Consider the following 27,220-nt stretch of genomic DNA (forward strand, 5'->3'; position numbering starts at 1 on the left):
ATGGATGTTGAAGGAGAGAAATGGGTAACACTTCCCAAGTACAGTGATAGATATAGGAAGGGAGTTGAAGCTTTTGTTAACCAAGCATTTTCCCGATATGCCGTAGGAAACGAGCTTAAGTGCCCTTGTAAGAAATGTGGCAATCGTTTTTGGAGTGGTGCTAAGGCTATACACGAACATCTATTCTGTAATGGTCCTTGTGCCCATTCCGTTGAATGGATTTACGAGGTCTCAACCCATGAGATAGATAGGGTTGCTGATGAGATGGATATTAATATAGGTGTAGGTCTTGGAGATGAATTTGATGCTATGATACACAATGCATATGGTACTAATGACGTTACTGACCATGTTGGTAGAACAGGACTAAACGATGATGCAAGGAAATTTTATCGCCTTGTTAAGGAGGGTGGACAACCGTTATATCCCGAGTGCAAAAAAATTAGTCGATTAAGTTTCTTAGTTAGGCTTTATCAACTAAAGTGCATTCATGGATTTAGCGAATCAGGATTTAGTGACTTACTTGAATTGATAAAGGAGGTTTTCCCTCATGTAAATCTTCTGTCTTCTTTTAGTGCGGCAAAGGGTATGATTAAAGACCTAGGACTTGATTACCAAAAGATACATGCATGTCCAAATGACTGCATGCTCTTTTGGGCAGAAAACGAGAGGCTGGAGAATTGTGCTAAGTGTGGAACATCAAGATGGAGAGTAGTTGAAAAGAAGGCGAAGGCCAGGTCTGATGCAAATATAGAACTAGCATCGAATCCTAAAATCCCGGCTAAAGTGATGAGATACTTCCCTTTAAATCCAAGGCTGCAGAGAATGTTCTTGAGCTCTGATTTCTCGAGCTCAATGACATGGCATGCTTTATCACGAAAGAAAGATGGACGGTTAAGGCATCCGGCTGATGGAAAGGGTTGGAAGTCGATGGACAGTAAATATCCTGAATTTGCTGCCGAAATGCGAAATATACGATTGGGTTTAGCGGCAGACGGTTTCAATCCATATGGATCAATGAACATATCTCATAGCACCTGGCCAGTAGTGCTCATAAATTATAACCTCCCCCTGGTTAATCATGAAACCCGAAAATCTAATTCTTTCAACCTTAATCCCTGGTCCAGTTTATCCCGGTAATGAAATTGACGTGTATATGCAACCGTTAATTGCAGAGTTGAAGGAGTTATGGGCTGTTGGAATAGAAACTTATGATGCCAGGTTAGACAACACGTTTAAGCTACATGCAAGCCTATTATGGACGATAAGTGATTTCCCTGGATATGGGATTTTATCCGGTTGGAGCATGAAAGGAAAGCTGACTTGTCCTTCATGTCACTATGAGACCTCATCGACATATTTGAAACATAGTAAGAAGGTTGTGTATTTAAACCATCGAAAGTTTCTCCCTCTAGATCACAAGTGGAGGTCCGATAGGCGCAGATTTAATGGAGATTTGGAAATGCTATCATGTCCTGATATATTAAGCGGAGCAGAGGTTGAAGAACTATTGCGTGGTTACGAAAATGATTTTGGGAAGCCGCTGAAAAGAAATAGAGGACCATCAGATTGCCCTTGGAAGAAGAAGTCCATTTTTTTCGAGCTACCATATTGGAGCAATAATATGGTTAGGCATAACTTAGATGTTATGCACATTGAGAACATTTGTGACAAGATTTTGGGGACTTTGTTAAATATCGGAGGCAAGACAAAGGACCATCTAAATGCTCGTCAAGATTTGGAAGAAATGGGGATTAGAAAAGACCTTCACCCTGTCAAATGTGATAATAAACATGTTGAAATTAGGGCATCTAGTTTTGATATGACCAAAAAAGAGAAAGAGATCTTCTGTTCAGTTCTAATGAATGCTAAGCTACCATACGGATTTACATCAAATATCAGCCGGTGCGTTAAAATGAAGGAGCGAAAGATATCGGGTTACAAAAGTCATGACGCGCATTTTATTCTGCAATTTCTATTACAATTTGCTGTCGTAAAAACTCTGAAACCTGAGGTAGCAATTCCATTAATGAGGCTGGGAGCATTCTTTAGAGGCGTATGTGGAAAAGTCATTGAATTAGAAGATGTTGAAAAATTGCAGAAGGAAATAATCGAGATACTTTGTGAGCTTGAAATGATTTTTCCACCTGCATTTTTCGATATAATGGTTCACTTACCAATTCATTTGTGCAAGGAAATAGAATTTGGTGGACCGGTGCACTTAAGGTGGATGTTTGAAATTGAACGGTATTTGTGCAAATTGAAGTCATACGTTCAGAATCGGAGTAAACCTGAAGGGTGCGTATGTAATAACCCCAATTTTTGAGAAATTTTGAAACCCTTATGAATAGTGTTTTTGCTGAACGAGAAAACTTTTCATGCCACACTATGTAGGGGTTCTGTTATGGATATTCTGAGATTTTATTAGTACTCTATATGGTATATCGTCAGAATCCAATTCCGAACACTTTGATTTTTCCCGGAAATCCACTAGATACGGAAAGAATTGAGAAAAAGGTAACAGGATAAAAAAGGATTTAAATTAAAGGATTATAGGAGAGGATCATAAAAGGAATATAATATATTGAGAAAGGTTAAGGGAACCTAAGTAATAAGATCCCGGGTATGATCCCTCAAACGATAAACGAGAACGAAAGATAAGCGAACCGTAAAACAAATAAGTGACCAAGAGACAAGCTTGTACAAGAAGCCAGGGATTGTGACATCATCAAACCACAAGGTGTGGACAAGTGGGAGCATTATGACATGTGCAAGGTGACATAGGCATGACAAAAAAGGAAGGAATTGTTGGATGATTGTAAACCACACAAAGTTCAAGGTTAGAAGGGTAATTAACCAAAAACAAAACCAAAACAACCTAGCTAGCCAAAACAAATCAAAGCAAACACAAAATTTTTCATTCTTCAAGCATTGCTCTCGGCTTTTCATCTTTTTCAAAGGAAGAAAAATCAAAAATCAAGTTCCAAGCATTGTTAAATCACAAGGTAATTATCTAAGCTTCCTTGTACATAGATATGGATATGCTATAAGTTTAAGCTCCTAATTCCTTCACAATCTCTTCCAATAAATCAAGGAAGAAGATGGTGAATAGTAACCTTCAAGAAATAACTTTAGTTTTCTTGAATTTTTATGAAAGATTAAGGTTATACAAGCAAGGATCAAGGTTCTTTAGGCATTCAAAGTTCTTGTGTTGTGTTAAAAAGCTTCAAGGAAGGTATAATCTCTTAACCAAGCTTTGTTATTGAATGTTAAGAGCATAATATGAGTATTTTAGTTCATGAGAGGCTTGATGGTTGTGTATGTAGAGATTAGTGAGTTTTGGGATGTTGTTGGATTGGTAAATGTTGTTGTTTTGATTAAAAGAACTTAAGTATGATTAAAGTTAAGCTTAGGCATAAGTATGAATGATTAAATTGAATTGGTTGGGGTTGTTATGATGTGATAAGGATGGATGTTGGTTGTATGTTGGATTTGAGATTGATTTGGGATGGTTTTGAATGGTTTAAAATATTGGAAATCGCGTAAACATAGCCGTCGTAATGTCCGATTTTCTTTAGACTGTTTTTGTGCATAACATTAGGACCCGAGAACCCCCTGCTAAATTATGACAATTGCCATTTCTAGATAGCTCATGTTACGAGCTTCGTTTTGATATGTAGTTCGTTCGATTCCGATGCACGGTTTAGGAGAAACGACCGTTTCAAGTAACGGCGTTTCGCGAACGAAACTTTTCCCCTCGCCTTACTTTGAAACATAGGTTAAAGACCAAAAAGGGTTAATTAATGTATGAAACATTTATGGTAAGTGTGTTAGGCAGTTGGTAAGACACTCGCGAAGGAATCGCCTTAAAACTCGTAAAGGTTAAATTATTAAAAATGGTGGAGCCGAGGGTACCCGGGTGACTTAAGCAAATCCGTAAGCGCAAAACGAGCGTTAGAGTCTGAGTTGGTTAGAGTATAGATTTACAAGTGACTTTGGTTTAATTCCAACTTACTTGTTGCTTATAGGTTACCAGACTCGTCCCGAGCCATTCGTAACCCCCAGTCGCTCAGGCAAGTTTTCTACCCGTTATAACTGTTGTTGTGATGAATATATGTATATGCATTATCTTACGATAGATGCATGTTGGTTAATTAGCAAATGTTGCGATATATTGAAGCATGCTGATATGGTATATATATGCATGCCTGTTTCGTATTCTTTCCATATATATCTGTTGGTTCAGTTGATAATACATATGCTAGAGAATAGCGGTAACTTGCATATACCCTTAGTATAGGGACCCAAAGGTGAAAACATTTTCTAAAACCGGGAGTCGAGGATCCCGAGTAGATTTTATATATATATATATATATATTTATATATATGTTAGGTCCCAATGTGTTTGTAGAAGGGGGGGTTGAATACAAACGGTACCAAATAATCGAATAAATGCGGAATAAAAAATGTGAAACAAAATTCAAGTTAAATAAAAATATTATTAAACTTGAAAGGTGTTACAACAACTGTATCGATTACAAGGTATTAATCTCAAATCAATTATCACAAATCTAGAATAAATTCGACATGAACTTTTTCTATTTTTGTAATAATTAGAATCAAATGCTAAACGTGATTTGAGATTAAGTTCTAGGGATTTTGATCCGCTAGATTGTTACACAAGAACAAGATAAATAATTCTAGTGGTTTGGATTTAACATTAACAAACTAGAATTTTGATCTTGATGTAAGCAGATGAAAAATGAAATATTTGTTGCGGCTGCTGTGTTCTTGACTTGTGTGTTGGATGGATAAAATGAACTGCTGCTTGTCTGCTTCTTTTTAATCAACAGAATAGAATTGAACTGGCAAGATAATCCTGAGCTCAGCAAGACAATCGGTAGGACAATGGATTGAACTAGCAAGATAATCTGAATGAACTAGCATGACAATCAGAATGAACTAGCATGACAATCAGAATGAACTAGCAAGACAATCCTCCTCCCAGTGTAACTTTCGGTGAGACTATTGTTTGTACTAGCATGACTTTCGGTATGACTATTGATTGTCATACCGATTGTCATACTAGTACAATCAGTTTGACTTGCTGAATTTAAATGAATTTTAATCCAATTTAAATTCTGAAAATTCCTAAAATTAATTCAGAATTAATTAATCAATTAATTCAATTAATAAATAAATTATTCTTCGCAGATATAATTTATTTTCTTAATTAAATTAGATGACTTAATTAATTAATAGAGAATTAATTCTAGTCTTCAACAGCACCCATCCTTCTGCAAATCTTCTGAAAATCACTGAAAATTATGAATCAATTCCACCACTTCAACGTTGACACTCGATGTACTGTCTGGTTCATGAGTGACTAACTTCCGTGACGTTTCTTCATGTCTTGACTTTGACACTTTGATTTTCTTCAGATTAAATCCTTGTAATTAATTGATACCCTGACGAGATCTCTGTCACTTGATTAAATCCACGATCTTGATTTATATCACTGAGGCATGATCAACTTCTTGAACTTCTTCCAGTGAATTACCTTCTCAAGTCTGTAGATGAACCTTGTTTCTGAATCCTTTGACAGATATTACTTTGCGAGATCTCTCTGACGGTCGATCCACTATTTACTTATTACATTCTTATTTGAGTTGAGTTGAATCCTCGAATATACAAATAGGCTATGACATATGACTTACAATCTCCCCCTATTTGTTTGTTAGACAATAACATACAAATACCTAGAGGATAACTCAACTAACAAATAAGAAAAAGATATAAACATACATGCAAAGTAAATAGCAGAAAAGTTCTGGATGAGATTTAACATTTTCCAGATTCCAAGTAGATGTTCCTCTAGACTGAACATATCTTCAAGTAGTTCCATCTTCATTTGTACAACCATATTTCCTGTTGAGAAGCCCATATCTCTTGCTTCTCCCCCTATGAGAATCAACTGATTAAAGAAGATCACCTTCGTTTTACCACCTCTCCCGTACAATAGGATCCGCAGATAAAAACCAATGGTACTCCCCTAACAGCTTCTTCCCTTACTAGGAAATCACCTTGTGTTTACCACCTCTCCCGTACAATAGGATCTGTAGTTAGAAACAACAATGGTGTGGTGTAGTGTACATTTTTAGGATCTTTTTCTTACTCCCTGCTATTTCTCCCCCTTAGTTGAGGAATCCTCCAAACTATTACTTAAGCTTTTATCTCCCCCTTAAAGAAGGAATGTATGCTGTTGTCTGAAGGAGTTCTCATATTTCACTTGGTTGGAAAAGAAATAACAAGTAGTTTCTCTTTCTTTCTCACTGTGAGTGTGTGATTCTGTTTAGTGTACCTCACATGTGTTTCACTCTTCTCTCCACTCGTGTTTACACTCATTCTCACAAGTGTATCACTCCTCTCATAGCTCCATATTCCAGCTGTACCTGCAAGGAAAATCACCTTAGCCATCCTTAAGGAGGTCACAGGTGGTGCAATCGGAGTTCACAAATCCCCATCCTTGTTAAACTCGTCAGATGAATCTGAGTCATAATTTACAAGTTGCTAGTTTCCCTTTTAGGGTTCCAGATTTGAATTCTGGGAAGGTAAACAATGATCCAACGAATTTAGCATAAAGATCAAAGTTCCCTTCTAATGTCTGTGAAGACATTTCCTTGTGACATATCAGGTAATATCTGAATCATTGTCAACAAGTTACCGATCTGCACCTATGTCAGATCCACTATCCGCAGATGCATCCAGGGGATTTAAGCCTGGGGAGGTAGACACTGACCACTGACATATGGCTTTTGGATCAGTATCCTCTCCTAATACCTGTAAAGGCAATTGGTCCACTAACGAACCTTAAACAATCGAATCTGACCTTAAAATGGTCGAAACTCTTGTTTCCGTCAACTCATCCTTTGTGTGTGTAACCTATCCTTGTGCATCAAGAATTGATTATGTTTGAAGTGGTGACACTACATCGGATACCTTGGCCGACAGGCAAAATTCAATAGACTCACCCTGTTGAGAGAATGAATCTAGTAACTTGCTTTTGTGCCTTTTCAGCCATTACATCTTTTTGAGAAGATGTATGGGGGCTAGCAGTTGTCTCGGTTTAAATACTACTCATCTATGTAGGAGACAGAGCTACTGGGTTGACTACAGAACCTTCCTTATGTGGTGCACTAGGCACTATCTCCCTCACGCTCATTCATACTACTTTTAGTGGTAAAAGAGTGTTGGTTGGTTCTATTTTTGTGTTTGTCTTTACAGTCTGGGATAGACGTTGTGGGTTTTCAACCTCATGACTGTCAATGAAAGAAAGTCATTGGAGACTGAACCTGTAACACAGAACATATGGTAATAGAGAGAAAATGATTTACACTAGTGATTTCAAAAGATTTTATATGAAATAAGAAACCACTAATGTAGAAAGAAGTTTGATTTTGTATTTCAATATGAATGAGTTTTTGATAAAACATTGATCACTTAGGGTAAAGTCTAAGTAATTCTCATTCATGTCAAAAGCTTACAAATATCTGCAACATAATGTTAACAAGATATCATTGACCGATACTTGTCAAGTACTTTAGATACTAATTGTTATGTTGCATAAACAATATACCATTGCACATATAAAACAATATGATTGTGCTTAGTGATAAGATAGTTATTAATATGACGACTCTACTTATTCATATAAAATTATAACTTCTGTTAGAGTGCCATACCATGTCCTTGACGATTGCTTGAGCAGTATACTAGTTCATACCATCCTGAAGTGAGATTGTGAAGAAGAAATTGCATAGTCCAATAGATCTGCAGCTGCAAAGTCCATGAACTGTGGTGCATTGACTTCCTCTTTTGACTTACCAACCAGGAGTACACTTGTACACATCTTACTAGAGTACAATTCCAAGTGTAATGTGCAGCAGGTGTCTGATATGTCGTAATATTCTCAAGTCTCGTCACTGGTGCTATATGTTGGATGATACTTCCTGATAATAACCTAGCACACTATACAAAATTTTCAATGATAACATTCCCAGCTTGCAAACAGCCATATCCCTCGGATAAACCTTTGCTGTTATCTCCAAAGGTAATCAGGGGGCCAGCTTTCTCAACCAGATTTGATAGCAGGGCTCTATCTCCGGTCATATGTCTTGATGATCCACTGTCAAGAATCCACACTTCCGGTTATACTTGTTTAATGTCCTGCACTACAAATGGATTAGACCTTCTTCGGAACCCAAACTTGGTTGGGCCCGGCATACTTGTAGAACTGTCCTTTGTCAGGCAAAACAACATTTTTAATTTTAATTATCTCAACTTTCTCAATGACTGAACATTTGACCTTGTAAACAGCCTTAACAAATTTCTGTTTAAGCTTAGGCACAAATGTCTCCTTTCTAGCCTTAGAAGGACTGGCAGTCTTAGACCTATCATGCTTCTTGTTATTCACATGCTGACGAGGAGTAGTCTTATCATTAGACACATGCTTACCATTAAAATAAGAATACATCATATTAAAAGCACAAGACATACAATTAGCAACACCACATGCTTTATGAGAGTGATTAACATCAGGTAATTTATGCATGGTAGACATGGCATTATTGTTATCCAACTCATGTGTGTCTGAGTTAGTCTCAGTTGCTTTCACAACTTTGACTGGAACTTTCGACTCACTTGACTTGGAAACAATCTTCTCATAAGCATGATCCTCAGCACGTATTTCTTCTTGAATAACAGAAGAGGTCGCATCAAATGGTTCAGCAATTGATGCTTTATAGAGGGGTTCATCAACACCCTTAAGCACATGTGGTACTTCCCTCCCTTTAGCACAGACATGAGGAGGGGAGTTTATGCCTAATTCTCCAATAGCAGCATTGTAATCATATCCTATTCCAGATGTTTGATTAACAGCTTGCTTACTGTAGAACTCTTTAGCCTTCGAACAAGAATTGAAGTAGGCTCTAACCTTAGTCTCAAGACCGGTGATCTTGTCTTTGAGAATAGTTTCGAGTTTTCTATAACAGTCAACTCTATTCTCTAGAAAAGATACCTGTTCTTTTAATTTGTCTTGATTAATATGCACAAGTTTTAATTCATTGACCTCTTTCTCAAGGTCTGTGATCTTTAAACTTAACAGTTCATTATCACGACGTGCACAATCTAAGTTACCTCTTAGATGATAAACCATTTCAGCATCAGAAAGTTTTACCTCTATTCTTGACGATGAAGCTTTTCCATCAATAGCCATAAGAGCAAGATTTCCTTCATCTTCATCTTCACTGTCAGTATCATCCCAGCTTCTTCCCTTTGCCAGATAAGCCCTTTCAGAGTTCTTTCTTACTTGCTTTGGCTTTCTACATTCTGTGGCAAAGTGTCCCAACTCATTGTAGTTATAGCATCTAATGGTGCTTCGATCAACCATCCCTGTTTTGTACCCACCACTGCTGGTGTTAGAGGATGAAGATCCACCTTTCTGGAATTTATTGTAGTTGGACTTGTACTTAAGCTTGGGATTCCTCCTGAATCTGACATGGGAGAATCTCTTGACAATTTGGGCCATTGATTCATCTTCCAATTGCTCCAGCTCTTCCAAGGAATAAAAATCATCACTTGATTGATTTGTAGTAGGAGGATCATATTCTGCTACTAACTCATATTCCTCACCCTTGGAAAACTGTACCATTCTTTCTAACTGTTGAGATTGTTGTTGTTGTTGACCTTCAGCTACAAGTGCAGTAGATGTGCTGACCATTCTATCCTTCCCGTAGACTTCCTTCTGTTGAATCTGCTCCAACTCATAGGTTTTTAACACTCCATAGAGCCTGTCCAAAGAAATCTCACTCAGATCTCTAGCTTCTCTAATGGCAGTGATTCTATGTTCAAGATGAGCTGGCAGTGTTAAAAGGAACTTTTTGTTGACCTCCCTGATTGAATAATACTTTCCATTGATGTTCAGGTTGTTGATCAACGCATTGTACCTCTCAAACACTTCAGTAATTCCTTCTCCTGGATTTGATTTGAAATGTTCATATTCAGAGGTTAGGATTTCCAACTTGTTCTCCCTAACTTCCTCTGTGCCTTCATTAATCACCTCAATAGTTTCCCACATGTGTTTGGAATTTTTACAGTTCATCACATGTCTGTTCATCAAGGGATCAAGGGAATCAATTAATATTAATTGAAGGCTGGCATCCAAGGAGGCTTCTTCCTTCTCAGCAGGAGTAAAATCTTCAGGCTCTTTTGGATAGGTTCTAGCTTCAGTAGTCACCACACCATCTATTATTACCTCCGGTTCAATAACCATCGGAGTTTTTATACCCTTCTTTAACAAGTTTGAATATTTGGGATTTGCAACTTGTAAAAATAATAGCATCTTCTTCTTCCACATGATATAATTCTCTTTATCAAATTGTGGAATTTTAACGGTTCCAACTTTATGTGAAGTCATTATGAATTTTTGAATAAATAAAAATTCAAGGAGTTGAAAAATCACAAAAGTCTAGGATCTTGATTTGTTCGTCAATCAGAAGGCTCTGATACCAATTGTTAGGTCCCAATGTGTTTGTAGAAGGGGGGTTGAATACAAACGGTACCAAATAATCGAATAAATGCGGAATAAAAAATGTGAAACAAAATTCAAGTTAAATAAAAATATTATTAAACTTGAAAGGTGTTACAACAACTGTATCGATTACAAGGTATTAATCTCAAATCAATTATCACAAATCTAGAATAAATTCGACATGAACTTTTTCTATTTTTGTAATAATTAGAATCAAATGCTAAACGTGATTTGAGATTAAGTTCTAGGGATTTTGATCCGCTAGATTGTTACACAAGAACAAGATAAATAATTCTAGTGGTTTGGATTTAACATTAACAAACTAGAATTTTGATCTTGATGTAAGCAGATGAAAAATGAAATATTTGCTGCGGCTGCTGTGTTCTTGACTTGTGTGTTGGATGGATAAAATAACTGCTGCTTGTCTGCTTCTTTTTAATCAACAGAATAGAATTGAACTGGCAAGATAATCCTGAGCTCAGCAAGATAATCGGTAGGACAATGGATTGAACTAGCAAGACAATCTGAATGAACTAGCATGACAATCAGAATGAACTAGCATGACAATCAGAATGAACTAGCAAGACAATCCTCCTCCCAGTGTAACTTTCGGTGAGACTATTGTTTGTACTAGCATGACTTTCGGTATGACTATTGATTGTCATACCGATTGTCATACTAGTACAATCAGTTTGACTTGCTGAATTTAAATGAATTTTAATCCAATTTAAATTCTGAAAATTCCTAAAATTAATTCAGAATTAATTAATCAATTAATTCAATTAATAAATAAATTATTCTTCGCAGATATAATTTATTTTCTTAATTAAATTAGATGACTTAATTAATTAATAGAGAATTAATTCTAGTCTTCAACAGCACCCATCCTTCTGCAAATCTTCTGAAAATCACTGAAAATTATGAATCAATTCCACCACTTCAACGTTGACACTCGATGTACTGTCTGGTTCATGAGTGACTAACTTCCGTGACGTTTCTTCATGTCTTGACTTTGACACTTTGATTTTCTTCAGATTAAATCCTTGTAATTAATTGATACCCTGACGAGATCTCTGTCACTTGATTAAATCCACGATCTTGATTTATATCACTGAGGCATGATCAACTTCTTGAACTTCTTCCAGTGAATTACCTTCTCAAGTCTGTAGATGAACCTTGTTTCTGAATCCTTTGACAGATATTACTTTGCGAGATCTCTCTGACGGTCGATCCACTATTTACTTATTACATTCTTATTTGAGTTGAGTTGAATCCTCGAATATACAAATAGGCTATGACATATGACTTACAATATATATATATGGTTATAGTTTTCAAAACTATTAATCGAATAAGGTTTATTCGATAACTTTATTTTATTAATGAATATTATCTTGAATATTCATTCGAGGACTTATGACTCCTTTATATTATTTATTGAATATTACTTGGATATTCATTTGAGGATGTATGACTCCTTTATTTTATTTAATGAATATTATTTATAATATTCATTCGAGGTATTATGACTCCGCTTATTACTGAAATATATTCTTTATTTTATTAAAGAATAAGGTGTTAATAATCAAACTTATTTTCGATTATTCAAATAAAGATAATACTTTCATATAAGTGTATCTTTGGTTATTTAATACTCGTTTCAAGTATAAGTTTTAAAACTTCTACTTCAATTATTTTTATAAAGATTATTCTTTATGGGAATATTATTTAAATAATAATATTCAGATATTTTCTAATATATCGGGACTGATTTATTTCATTAAATCAGCTTTACTCCAAACATTCTTAAAAATGTTTTCGAGTCTTCAAAATGATTTTAAAAGTTAGAGCGGATCCCAAAACTCGTTTTCCGATTTAAGATCTTCCTTTCGAAGGAGACTTGAATATTCGCTCAAAAATCTTGGGGATCCGGCTCTGTGGTGTATTTTATATTCGCAACATGGTTGCTGTTTTGAGAAAACAATTTGATTACTTGCCCAATGTTCGGGAAGTAAGTCCATCTGATTGAGTCGGCATAAGCGACAGGCCGGGGTACGGTCTATAAAGTGTAAGTGGCTGGGTGGCAGTCCATCAACGCGTGAGTGGCCGGGTAACGGTCTAGCGCGAGGTTCTAATGCGGCCAGGGTGATGACCGGTGAGGAATTCATCCATCTACAGTAGAAAAGGTTACTTATTGGTATATTTGCCTGATCAGCAAGATATCTGGTTTATGCCAAAATTCTTTTCCTTCCAAATTCATTGGATATTGCAACTCTGTTCATACTTTACATGATAGAGGTTTTCAGGAAATGTATGGGAGATATATATGAATATATTTATATATTGGGTCTTAATGAAGTATCTCGTAACTTCATTATTTATAATGATATTCAAAGATTGAATCTATTCAAATCTTGTCTTGTAGTCTCATCTATGTGATGAACCTTTGAAACTGATTATAACTTGAACGGGTGTAGTTCAAGTAGTATTTGGGAAAGATATAAGTATATTGGAGTATCTTGTAACTTCATCTTTTAAACTTAAATCTAGTAAATGATTATCTTATGCATGACAAAGATTTTCAGAAAAACGTTGAGACAAGGTTAGATATATGAGATCACCTTGCAACGATATTTTTATACAGTTATACACTGGAACTCTGTGTGTATTATGCATGGAAGAGGACTTCCCATATTTTGAAAAGTATATATATATATATACTGAATATTTTGCGACTTCATCGCATTAAGATATCAACTTGGTTCATTTCTTTTGACCAAGACTTTCATGAGTGCTATGAGAAGGCTCATATATTGTTAATCATTATTCATATTATTTTGGTGGGCTTGCTGCTCACCCTTGCTTTATTTCTTCATCACACAACAACAGTTAGGAAAGATGGCCAGACTCCAGCAGACCCAGCGCAAGCGCGTGGGAAGCGTCCCGCGTCTTCCCGTTGATGTTGTAGCTGCTATAGCTGCAGAGGTAGATCTATTGTAGATCAGACCATCTACTTTTGAGAATCAATTATGTATAATTATAACTTGTGGCAGATAATGGCAATTAACTGTAAATTTATCAAGTAATCATTTTGGGTTGTAATAACTTTTAAATTGTGGATTCAAAGACTTGTACTTATTTAAATTTCATCTCCGAGACTATAACGGGTTGTGGTGTGTGTTAGTGTGGGGTCACAGCATAAGGTTAGTTATTATTAATTAAGTGAAGTGATATTGTGGAAAGAAAGACCGTGACGACCCGGATCCCCGACCCCAGATCTGGGGGTGTTACAGAAATGGTATCAGAGCTAAGCGTTATAAACCTCAGAGATGATGGGACGTTAAGATAATAAGTTCACTAAGATAATAAGAACTCTTGTCAAGTTCATAGTCGGACTACCTAACGTAGTACTGACAGTTAAAACCCTTATGGGAACCCTTATAAATGTAGCGATAGAAGCGTAGTTCGTTATCGTATAGAGTAGCGGGACTCCGAACCCTGAGGTTGAGGAGCAACAGCGCGATGATGTTTTATTACTAATTGGAGATCAGATTGTGGATCCGATAGAGTGTCCTAATGCAGGACCGGATGATGTTGATATTGAGGATGTAGCGGTTGAGGATGTTGTCCTAGATGGGATTGTTGCTGAGGAGGATCTCGTGGAGGATCCTGACAAGAATGAATAAAGGACCACTGATGAATTGATGACCATGGTTAGGGCAACTCCCAGAGGTAGGATTGGCCGGTCACTACCGGAGGTTCGTTCAAGTTTGTAAAGATAGTAGCCCCTTTAACGCGGCTTACTCGTAAGACTGAGAAGTTCGAATGGACAGAGAAATACGAGAACAACTTTCAAGAACTGAAGCAAAGATTGGTGATGGCCCCTAGTTGGCATTGCCGGATGGAAAAAGGAGATTTTGTGATTTGTAAGTGACGCTTCGCATAAGGAATTAGGGTGCTTCTTAGCACAGCAAGATAATCGCGTCTGCGTCAAGACAATTAAGGTAATATGAAATTCGATATCCCCGCCCATGAGCTTAGGCTCGTGGCAATAGTTTTACCCTAAAGATTGGAGGCACTACTTGTATGGAGAGAAGTGCGAGAATTACCTCAGCCATAAGTGCTCTAGTACATTTTCACGTAGAAAGAGCTCAACATATGCCAGAGGAGGCAGTTAGAGCTAATCAAGAATAATGATTGGGAGATTCTTTATCATTCGGGGAAAGCCAATGTGGTGGCTGATGCCCTTAGTAAAAAGGAGAGACTCAAGATGATAATGCCTGTGGGAGAGTTTATAAGAGATTTTGGAAATAGTAGTGAAGGTAACCGGAGCCGGTACCGAAAAGCTGTTTGAGATTTCAATAGAGACCGAATTATTGGAAAAGAGTATATTGTGCCAGAAAAAGTGATGAATGAAGGCAGAGAGCCAACAATTAGATAAAAGATTAATACCGAGAAAGATGATAAAGGAATAATGAGGTATTCCTACAGAATTTGGGTTCCAAATGTTTAAGAGCCTAAAGATGAAATCTTAGATGAAAGCTAGTTTGAGGAATAAGATTTAGAGAAAACCCTGAACGTGATAGTCAGGGAGGTCGCCATCAAGATAGAAGGAACCCATAACATAATAAAGTGGAAAATGAGGATTGTAAATTAAAAGATGACCCCAATTATGGGGAGTAAGATGAAACATTTCATACTAAGGAAACAGAAAGTCGAGTAAGGAAAGGAAACCCGAGACGGTACTCCTATACGGCAATTCATGGACCTGTCTAGACAGAACTTAGACTATTATCCCCAACCACCACCTTGAGGAAACAATGCGATAGGAAATTCTTTCAGGACCTGTAAGTCTCTAAGCTCTCAGAGTTCCAAGGAACAGGTTGACCCAATCGAGGCAAGAGCCTGGCTAAAGGAAATATAGGAATCATTTGAGATTCTAAATGATTGACGAATCTCAAAAGGACTATTTTTGTCACTTACCCTCCTAAGAGAGAGACCACCCGCTGGTGAAAGACCAAGAAAGGCACGGAGCAAGAGATTATAATAAACTGATTTAAGTCCAGTCAATTGTTTCGGGAAAGTAATTCCCAAAGATAAGGAGATAGTGTAAAAGCTTTAGAGTCAGAACAAAGGCAGACAAGTATGATAAATTATGAATCTAAGTTGTAAAAGTTGTCAAGATTCGTTCTGAGGACACGAATCCAGAATGACGGGATGTTTGAAATCAATACTTATGTTGTATTAGTTCATGAAATAATAATAAGAGAAAGGAATATAACGGCAATAGAGTTTGAGGAATGATAAGGGAGTTGGGTATGAGGAAACCCTAAAGACTCGTAGAAATAGAAATAGAAGAGTATGTGATCGTCAAGATGATGATGATCCACCATGAGTTAAAATTGATGGTTGAAGGCATAAGAGATACATATATTGTACCCCCTTTAAGTTGGGAGGATTCGAGGAAACCTTGAGATAGTTCGAAGGATAAATATTGAGACACGGATAGACTGAGGAGACAAGAAAGTAAGAAATCAGGAAAAATTGGATGAAGGAAGTGACCTTCAATAATGTGAAATGTAAGACCGGTGGCTCGATACCCAGAAAGGGAGACGCCAGGTATGAGAGATATCCCAATATTGAGATGACTGTTGAGATAAACAACAAAAGTAAATAAGGAATTATTAAGAAGAGGTTCACGTTGAACATGACCAATATCTTCCAGAACATCCATGTTATCATTACCAAATCAGGAAAGAAAAGCGGATGACCATTGTTATCTTTTGGAGGCCATATGGATTGACCTCAATTTGAATAAGGATGCTATTATGAAGTTAGGTATAGACTATCGAGGTGGGAATGATGAATAAGATAATCTATCAAGGATATATGACTTGATTTATCCATGGAAGGATGCATGTACCTTTTTAAAGGTGGAATTAAGAATAGAACATCGGTAACTTAAAATGAATCCTAGGGGAATGCATAAAGGTTGGCATTTCACCCTTAATAGGGACAGTATGAGTTTTGACAGGATGAATTGGAAAGGATTAAGGTAATAACAACCTTTAAGAATCAGTGGAGAATTTTTTCAGAAGTATATAGACAATGGTTCTAGTAGTAGTAAATGGTATTTTGATATGCCCTGTATCTAAGGAATACAGGAGGAACGATTCAAGGATAACCCTAGAGGTTTTACAAGGAGAAAGGTAATATTCAAAATTTTCAAGAATAGAAATGTTGATAAAGGAAATATGACGTAATTATATTGATGCCAAGTGAGGCACGTGTTAAACCACGAGAAGGTATGGATCGAACCAGTAATGGTCAAAATTGTTCAGGGAAATTAGGACTTAAGATAGAAGATGCTCTAAGTATAATTGAGAGTCAGTCATGACAGTGATTAACCTCTAAAGACTGAGGCAATAACTTATGGAAAATGGTGATTTTTTTTTACTCATCAGATTTTAAGGAAAACATCTTCACATAAGCTGTGATTGAAATAAGGTAGAAAATTTATTTGGAGGTGGTTAAAGTGACATTGACTGTAAGGAAATTTTACTATCAGGAAAGGCCAAAGAGGTGGCCGACACTTTAAAGGTAAGAGGATAATTATAGGCGCTTGTGCCAAAAGAATACAGTGATGATGGTTAAAACTGTGAAGGTTGTATTATGGTTTGGAAGAGTGACATTCCTTCTGATGACTGTGCAATACCCAACCGTAATAGTAGTTGGTAAATGTTTAATTTGTGTAATCGCCATGAACGGGCTATCTATCTTAGAAGGTCCTATCTTGAGATAAGCCAGGACCATGTTTCAAAAAGGACCAAACAAACCTTTGAGTTAAGTCTTCTATTTAAGGCATATGATTAAGAATGGTATTAACCTGCTATCGTTGCTTTGATTGAAACTCTTCTGCAATTTTATCTGCTTCATGTCATGAAAGTACGTCAGAGTTTGGAGTGTTCTTCATGAATTATGATTGGTGGTTATGTTAACTCCTTAGGAGAATTAGATATGATATGAATGGACTCCGTATGGTTAGCTATTAAAACTTCATGGAAAGCGAATGACTACAGTAGGTCAACAGTGGGCCATAGTAATGCAGCAATGATTCTGCGAGTAATGAGCTGATTACAACCGTGAGAGTTGTATTGGAATGGATGTTGAGATTGAGTACCACTAATCGGGTCGTGGTAATGTATAAGTTATCATTGATAGACTAATTAAGTAGTGTATCTACCTATTGAATATTTATTCCTTCTTATGAAAAGAGAGTCGTATTATTATACGAGAAAGGTTGCGGTGCAAGCATAGAATTCTAGTAACGATGATGTATAGAATGAGATCCCAGATTCGATTTTCGATGTCAAGGGAGTTTCAAAGGTGATTATGTATAAGCTCGAGGAAGAGTGTGGGTCCATAGAATGATGGACGGGATAGCGAAAATATTTAGGCATGGGAAATACGAGGCTATAATGTTTAATGTTGATTTATATACGTATATGATTTGTTCTCCTATGACAAACCTCTATAGTTCAGAGGTAGGTTCCAAGCCAGATATTTTGTGGCAGTATATTTTTTTTTTCATATATACAATTCTCTTCAATTCGTTCTTTTCTCTTCTTTTCATTTCATGTAAGCTGAGAAGAACAACCCTTCCAGAAAGGGGAGGTATTGCTGAATGACTATCTATCTGTGTGATAGAAGCCTAGTAGGATACCAGCTATTGTTTAATTGCTTGTCAAGTACTAAAGGCTGGCCACCTTCTGTACTAACTAAGCGATATAACAAGTGTTCATGATCATAGTGAGCTCTCAACAAATTCCTTTACTTCTATATGAAGGATTAAGCTTCCAAAGATAGAAGCAGCTGAAAAAGGAGTAGTAAAGTTATGGTGGTATTCAGAATGGAAACACGTTCATGATACTAAGGTTGACGTGGTTATTAAAAGGTTATAGAACACTAACGAGCAAAAGTGTAACTAGTATAATATTATGTACGGAAGATAGCAACGACTACGAACTGGAAAAGGATGGGTAGTGAGAAGTAAAAGATATAATGCTAGAAGCTATAATGAGAGCCGGTGCAATAGACTTGAAAGAATTTGAAATGATCACTTAACGCAGATTAAGTTATCTCATGATAATCGATCGTATGTTAGTATCGAGGTATCGCCTTATGAGATCCTTGAGGGAAGACAATGTCGATCTCCCTTATGTTAGGATTAAGTTGTAGAGCGCAAGATGCTCGGACCCGCAGTTGTCCTAAGGACCAGGGATATAATAGATCTAATCAGAGGACGGCAGGTAGTAGCCCAAGATGGACATGATAAATATGTTGATTTGACACGAAAGGACAAAGAATAGGAAGTAGGGGACCTAGTGTTGTTATAGGTATTCCCTTGGAAATGAAGGATGAGGTTCGGAAAGAAATGAAAGCTAAGTCCACAAATTGTTGGACCCTTGGATATATTAAGACATATTGGGAAGTTATCATATGAGCTAGCCCTAACCCCGAACATGTAACAAGTTCGTAACGTGTTTCACGTATCAATGTTAAGGAAGTGTAATTCAGATGCCAGATAAATAGGGGCATATGAGCGCATAGACATGCAACCCGACGTAACCTATATGGAGCAACCAGGAAGGGTTATAGAGTGAAAAGGAACAAGTGCTTAGGGGAAGGATTATCAAACTAGGCAGAGTTTGGTGGCAGGACCACAATGTGGGAAAATTGACTTGAGAGTTAGAAAGTGCAATATTAAGAAGGTATCCCTATTCATTTCTATCTGATTCCGGGACGGAATCCTTTTAAGGAGGGGAGACTGTAATAACCCCAATTTTTGAGAAATTTTGAAACCCTTATGAATAGTGTTTTTGCTAAACGAGAAAACTTTTCATGCCACACTATGTAGGGGTTCTGTTATGGATATTCTGAGATTTTATTAGTACTCTATATGGTATATAAGTGTATGTAAAGATCGTCAGAATCCAATTCCGAACACTTTGATTTTTCCCGGAAATCCACTAGATACGGAAAAAATTGAGAAAAAGGTAACAGGATAAAAAAGGATTTAAATTAAAGGATTATAGGAGAGGATCATAAAAGGAATATAATATATTGAGAAAGGTTAAGGGAACCTAAGTAATAAGATCCCGGGTATGATCCCTCAAACGATAAACGAGAACGAAAGATAAGCGAACCGTAAAACAAATAAGTGACCAAGAGACAAGCTTACAAGAAGCCAAGGATTGTGACATCATCAAACCACAAGGTGTGGACAAGTGGGAGCATTATGACATGTGCAAGGTGACATAGGCATGACAAAAAAGGAAGGAATTGTTGGATGATTGTAAACCACACAAAGTTCAAGGTTAGAAGGGTAATTAACCAAAAACAAAACCAAAACAACCTAGCTAGCCAAAACAAATCAAAGCAAACACAAAATTTTTCATTCTTCAAGCATTGCTCTCGGCTTTTCATCTTTTTCAAAGGAAGAAAAATCAAAAATCAAGTTCCAAGCATTGTTAAATCACAAGGTAATTATCTAAGCTTCCTTGTACATAGATATGGATATGCTATAAGTTTAAGCTCCTAATTCCTTCACAATCTCTTCCAATAAATCAAGGAAGAAGATGGTGAATAGTAACCTTCAAGAAATAACTTTAGTTTTCTTGAATTTTTATGAAAGATTAAGGTTATACAAGCAAGGATCAAGGTTCTTTAGGCATTCAAAGTTCTTGTGTTGTGTTAAAAAGCTTCAAGGAAGGTATAATCTCTTAACCAAGATTTGTTATTGAATGTTAAGAGCATAATATGAGTATTGTAGTTTATGAGAGGGTTGATGGTTGTGTATGTAGAGATTAGTGAGTTTTGGGATGTTGTTGGATTGGTAAATGTTGTTGTTTTGATTAAAAGAACTTAAGTATGATTAAAGTTAAGCTTAGGCATAAGTATGAATGATTAAATTGAATTGGTTGGGGTTGTTATGATGTGATAAGGATGGATGTTGGTTGTATGTTGGATTTGAGGTTGATTTGGGATGGTTTTGAATGGTTTAAAATATTGGAAATCGCGTAAACATAGCCGTCGTAACGTCCGATTTTCTTTAGACTGTTTTTGTGCATAACATTAGGACCCGAGAACCCCCTGCTAAATTATGACAACTGCCATTTCTAGATAGTTCATGTTACGAGCTTCGTTTTGATATGTAGTTCGTTCGATTCCGATGCACGGTTTAGGAGAAACGACCGTTTCAAGTAACGGCGTTTCGCGAACGAAACTTTTCCCCTCGCCTTACTTTGAAACATAGGTTAAAGACCAAAAAGGGTTAATTAATGTATGAAACATTTATGGTAAGTGTGTTAGGCAGTTGGTAAGACACTCGCGAAGGAATCGCCTTAAAACTCGTAAAGGTTAAATTATTAAAAATGGTGGAGCCGAGGGTACCCGGGTGACTTAAGCAAATCAGTAAGCGCAAAACGAGCGTTAGAGTCTGAGTTGGTTAGAGTATAGATTTACAAGTGACTTTGGTTTAATTCCAACTTACTTGTTGCTTATAGGTTACCAGACTCGTCCCGAGCCATTCATAACCCCCAGTCGCTCAGGCAAGTTTTCTACCCGTTATAACTGTTGTTGTGATAAATATATGTATATGCATTATCTTGCGATAGATGCATGTTGGTTAATTAGCAAATGTTGCGATATATTGAAGCATGCTGATATGGTATATATATATGCATGCCTGTTTCGTATTCTTGCCATATATATCTGTTGGTTCAGTTGATAATACCTATGCTAGAGAATAGCGGTAACTTGCATATACCCTTAGTATAGGGACCCAAAGGTGAAAACATTTTCTAAAACCGGGAGTCGAGGATCCCGAGTAGATTTTTTATATATATATATATTTATATATATATATATGGTTATAGTTTTCAAAACTATTAATCGAATAAAGTTTATTCGATAACTTTATTTTATTAATGAATATTATCTTGAATATTCATTCGAGGACTTATGACTCCTTTATATTATTTATTGAATATTACTTGGATATTCATTTGAGGATGTATGACTCCTTTATTTTATTTAATGAATATTATTTATAATATTCATTCGAGGTATTATGACTCCGCTTATTACTGAAATATATTCTTTATTTTATTAAAGAATAAGGTGTTAATAATCAAACTTATTTTCGATTATTCAAATAAAGATAATACTTTTATATAAGTGTATCTTTGGTTATTTAATACTCGTTTCAAGTATAAGTTTTAAAACTTCTACTTCAATTATTTTTATAAAGATTATTCTTTATGGGAATATTATTTAAATAATAATATTCAGATATTTTCTAATATATCGGGACTGATTTATTTCATTAAATCAGCTTTACTCCAAACATTCTTTAAAATGTTTTCGAGTCTTCAAAATGATTTTAAAAGTTAGAGCGGATCCCAAAACTCGTTTTCCAATTTAAGATCTTCCTTTCGAAGGAGACTTGAATATTCGCTCAAAAATCTTGGGGATCCGGCTCTGTGGTGTATTTTATATTCGCAACATGGTTGCTGTTTTGAGAAAACAATTTGATTACTTGCCCAATGTTCGGGAAGTAAGTCCATCTGATTGAGTCGGCATAAGCGACAGGCCGGGGTACGGTCTATAAAGTGTAAGTGGCTGGGTGGCAGTCCATCAACGCGTGAGTGGCCGGGTAACGGTCTAGCGCGAGGTCCTAATGCGGCCAGGGTGATGACCGGTGAGGAATTCATCCATCTATAGTAGAAAAGGTTACTTATTGGTATCTTTGCCTGATCAGCAAGATAACTGGTTTATGCCAAAATTCTTTTCCTTCCAAATTCATTGGATATTGCAACTCTGTTCATACTTTACATGACAGAGGTTTTCAGGAAATGTATGGGAGATATATATGAATATATTTATATATCGGGTCTTAATGAAGTATCTCATAACTTCATTATTTATAATGATATTCAAAGATTGAATCTATTCAAATCTTGTCTTGTAGTCTCATCTATGTGATGAACCTTTGAAACTGATTATAACTTGAACGGGGGTAGTTCAAGTAGTATTTGGGAAAGATATAAGTATATTGGAGTATCTTGTAACTTCATCTTTTAAACTTAAATCTAGTAAATGATTATCTTATGCATGACAAAGATTTTCAGAAAAACGTTGAGACAAGGTTAGATATATGAGATCACCTTGCAACGATATTTTTATACAGTTATACACTGGAAATCTGTGTGTATTATGCATGGAAGAGGACTTCCCATATTTTGAAAAGTATATATATATATATATATATATACTGAATATTTTGCGACTTCATCGCATTAAGATATCAACTTGGTTCATTTCTTTTGACCAAGACTTTCATGAGTGCTATGAGAAGGCTCATATATTGTTAATCATTATTCATATTATTTTGGTGGGCTTGCTGCTCACCCTTGCTTTATTTCTTCATCACACAACAACAGTTAGGAAAGATGGCCAGACTCCAGCAGACCCAGCGCAAGCGCATGGGAAGCGTCCCGCGTCTTCCCGTTGATGTTGTAGCTGCTATAGCTGCAGAGGTAGATCTATTGTAGATCAGACCATCTACTTTTGAGAATCAATTATGTATAATTATAACTTGTGGCAGATAATGGCAATTAACTGTAAATTTATCAAGTAATCATTTTGGGTTGTAATAACTTTTAAATTGTGGATTCAAAGACTTGTACTTATTTAAATTTCATCTCTGAGACTATAACGGGTTGTGGTGTGTGTTAGTGTGGGGTCACAGCATAAGGTTAGTTATTATTAATTAAGTGAAGTGATATTGTGGAAAGAAAGACCGTGATGACCCGGATCCCCGACCCCGGATCTGGGGGTGTTACAGCGTAGCAGAGGGCTACTTGGTAGAAGAATGCCTTACATTTTGCTCTAGATTTTTTGATGAGCAGTCTAAGAGTGGGACCGATACCAAGGACAGTCATACAGATGGTGGATATCCTATCGGGTCTCGGAGAAGCAGAGAAGGAAAGTCTATACATCTGGACAACAAGACATGGACAAATGCTCATCGGTACATATTATTCAACTGTGAAAACGTGGAAATCGAAAAGCTAAAAAAGTAAGTTCTAATTAACAACCAAAAATCAAGATTAATTAAAAAAAACTTTAAGACATTATAATATTGTGCTAACTTGCTGCTAATCCAATTATAGTGAACACCATACCCTTGTTCAAAAAGATGACAAATTAAAGAGATATAAGCGTGAAAGAATGCATACAACTGACTTTCAAAAGTAATTGAAATATATGGTTCAAAAAAGAGATGGAATTTCACTGAAATTGTCCTCGTTGGCAAGGGGCCCTCTTCGTTTGGCAAAGAGATTTACAGGTTACAATGTGAATGGATATAGATTTCACACCAAGCTCAGAGAAAGTAGGTGTACGACGCAAAACTCTGGTGTGTTCCTCACTGCCTTAACCACCAGTTTTGCGAGTGCAAAAGATAAGAACCCAATAGTTGGGGATGTGGGATACTACGGTGCAATTGAGGAGATTATTGAAGTGGACTACTGGGGTGCGGTGTCAGTAGTACTTTTTAGGTGTTGTTGGTACCAAAAAGCTGGGGATTACTATGGGTTAGCAAGAGTGAACTTTAGTAGGTTATGTCAAAAGGAAGATCCCTTTGTCCTCGCTACACAAGTACAACAGGTCTTCTATATTGAAGATCCCACTGAAAAGAATTTGCAATTTGTTCTTCAGAAATATCCAAAGGATCAATACTCTGAAGTAGAAGAAGTGTCTGACATAGGTTATATCCCGCGAGTTGACATACCTGATACATTCACTTGGTCCAGAGATGATGTCCCGAAAAAACAATTCCCTGTTACACCTAATGAAGACCTGGATGATATTGATATATGACATTGCACTGATTTATAATTTGTTTATGTAATTGGTACTTAGAGTTTGCTTTGTAATTTGTTAGTTGAATGAGTTGGTCTGTAATATATTTTGAACTTGAGTTGAACTTGAGTTGGTTTGTAACTTGAGTAGTAATTTATTTGGAACTTGCGTTGGTTTGTAATCTATTTGTCTATTTTCTACATGAGCCTCAATTAGTTTCTTGTTTTTTTTAATTTGTAACATCTAGGACTTGTATTTATATCACTGACAATTTGTTTGTACTTTTTAATTTTCAGGATGGCAAGTACAGATTATGTTCTCAGGTTCTTTCACAAGGGAACTTTTACAAAATCCAAATATGTCGGTGGGACCTGTAAAGTGATTTTGGAGTATGTTGATGCAGACCGATTCTCGTACATGGTTCTGATGGAGTATATGCTAGATGTGCTGAAATACAAGGAAATTTGGTGGTGTTTATGTGAAGTAGGTTCCTTCAGGTTGGCACTTGATTCAGTCCGATGCTGACTTAACTGCATTCCTAAGCAAAGTTGAAGGTGAAAGGTTGGATTTTTATGTCGATGATGTGGTTGACCAATCTGTAGAGGCTAAGCAACAGGTTCAGCCCCATGTAGTTGTGCGACCAAGAACACAATTTTTTGAAGGTAATAGATTTTCATGTTGATGATGCATTCAATTTGTGCATATTAAAATGTTACATATTGTTAAACTGTTATTGCACCAACAGGTCTACAAGCAAAACAAAATTTTGTGACAGTGGATGCCCTGCAAAAATAGAGGACAAGTCGCCGATTGGCACTTGAAAATTTGCAGGTAATTTTTCTTTATGTTTTCATGTAATTACTCTTATCAGTTATGCCTTGGATCTAATTATTATTTGATCCCTTTTTTTCAGGTAACAGATTATGAGAGGAAAAGAATGTTGCAGATTGAAGAAAATAAAAAGAAGTTGAAGGAGTTGGGAATAAATGCGGAGAAAGATAAGAAAGGCACAAAAATCACTCCACCTGATGATGATGAGGAAGTTGATAGGGAGTACATTCCCGAACATGAGAGCTTGTCCGATACAGAAGAAGAAGATGTGCGAGTTGTTACAAAAAAAGTTGAGCAAGTTGGTACAAGAAAGCAAAAAATAAAAAGGTGACAGTTCCGGTGAAAAGACCGAACACACGTTCAAGGGCCACAGCTCCTACTGAACCTACTGAAAAATCACCCCAACAACCAACTCGAGAATTAACCCCTCCACTGCCACCTCCCCCTCCCTTACCTGAAGTTACATCACCATTCTTCCCATTGAAAGTGGCTCCTGCCAAAAAATTCAATAATTTAGGAATTGGTACGATGGAAGCTTATGTTTTAATGAAAGAATGTCAAAAGAACCTTGAAAAAGACAAAGGGCTAGGGGATGCTGGTGGTCAAACATCTGAGCCACAACCTGATGAGGAACTGAGTGATGATAATTTAGGAGGTCAATTTCTATTTCTTGATTTTGGCTTAATTCTATTGTTATTTTTTTTCTTGATTTAATTGGCATTCAACTATTAATTAAGTGTTTTGTAATATATTTAGGTGCACCCAAGAATAGAAAGCGTCGAGGACCTACACTCATGAATGATGTTTACAGAAGAAGGCCTGATGAAAGAAAGGTCATTAAACTGAATTGCGAGCTTCAGGCCATCGCTGATGATGACAAGGTCCTCTCTGAATTTACCTACTTTTTAGGTACGTTGGCTAGGCAGTCTGTCCCACTTGATTGCCTCTCTTGGCATAAATTTCCTGAACAGCAGAAGGAAGAGCTCTGGAGTTTTGTTAAGGTAAACCGGAAACATAAACACGATAATTTACTATGGTATATTTTGTACTGTCTTTAGGTTTAGATCGAGTTGCACTAATTTTAACAAATTTTGCTAGTCAAAATATGATATTCCTGAGGAAGGAAGGACGTACACATTGCGAACAATTTGTGCTTTGTGGAGGCTGCACAAAAGCCGATTTAAGAAGAACCATTATCTTAAGTATGATAATGATGATGACAGACTCAAAAATAGGCCAAATGTTATTTCAGTCGAAGAATTTAAGATTTTACTTAAATACTGGGGGGATAAAGACGTGAAGGTATGCATTTTAAATATTGAACAGCTAGCCAGTACTCTACATCATGTTGGAAATTAATTATTTGTTTGCACATTATTGAATGATCAGGATCGAGCTCAGAAAAATGCTAAAAATCGCAAGTTAATTGTCGAAACGCACACTGCTGGTCGTAAAAGCTTTGCACAAATTGGGGAGAAAATTGTATGTCCATAATTTATAAAATCGATGTTTTTTTATTATCTATTTACGATTTCATAGATTCACTTTTTCTTGTGAATTTTTCTTGAGTTCTTGGTTTATCTTTGTAGAAAGCAAAGAAAAAAATGTCACCTAAGCAACTAGCTCACATGGATGAAATTTATGTGAAAACCCGTAAACGAAAAGAAGGACGCGAATACATGGTAATTTAAATTACTCATTTTCAGTTACAGGGAGCAAGTCATTTTAATTTTCATTTTTAAGCTACGGAACATGATACTAATATTTTATACCTGTTAATTTGGTAGACTACATTGGTTGCTGAAGATGGCAGTGGGGACCAAGCTGGTAAAAAACCAAGTCCTGGACCGAATTGGCTTCTTGGCAGATCGGGGA

The 27,220-nt window shown here is 36.4% G+C and overlaps 1 protein-coding gene across 1 annotated transcript; it reads left to right on the forward strand.

The window, feature by feature from the left end:
• LOC141714755 (uncharacterized) lies at positions 1-23,733 on the forward strand. The gene is made up of 3 exons (XM_074518256.1): positions 1-997; positions 1,176-2,302; positions 23,560-23,733. The coding sequence occupies exons 1-3, from the start codon at positions 1-3 to the stop codon at positions 23,731-23,733; spliced, it is 2,298 nt and encodes a 765-aa protein (XP_074374357.1).
• The last annotated feature ends 3,487 nt before the right edge of the window (positions 23,734-27,220 follow it).

Source organism: Apium graveolens, chromosome 3 (genome assembly GCF_009905375.1).
Source record: "Apium graveolens cultivar Ventura chromosome 3, ASM990537v1, whole genome shotgun sequence".
NCBI classification, from domain to species: domain Eukaryota; kingdom Viridiplantae; phylum Streptophyta; class Magnoliopsida; order Apiales; family Apiaceae; genus Apium; species Apium graveolens.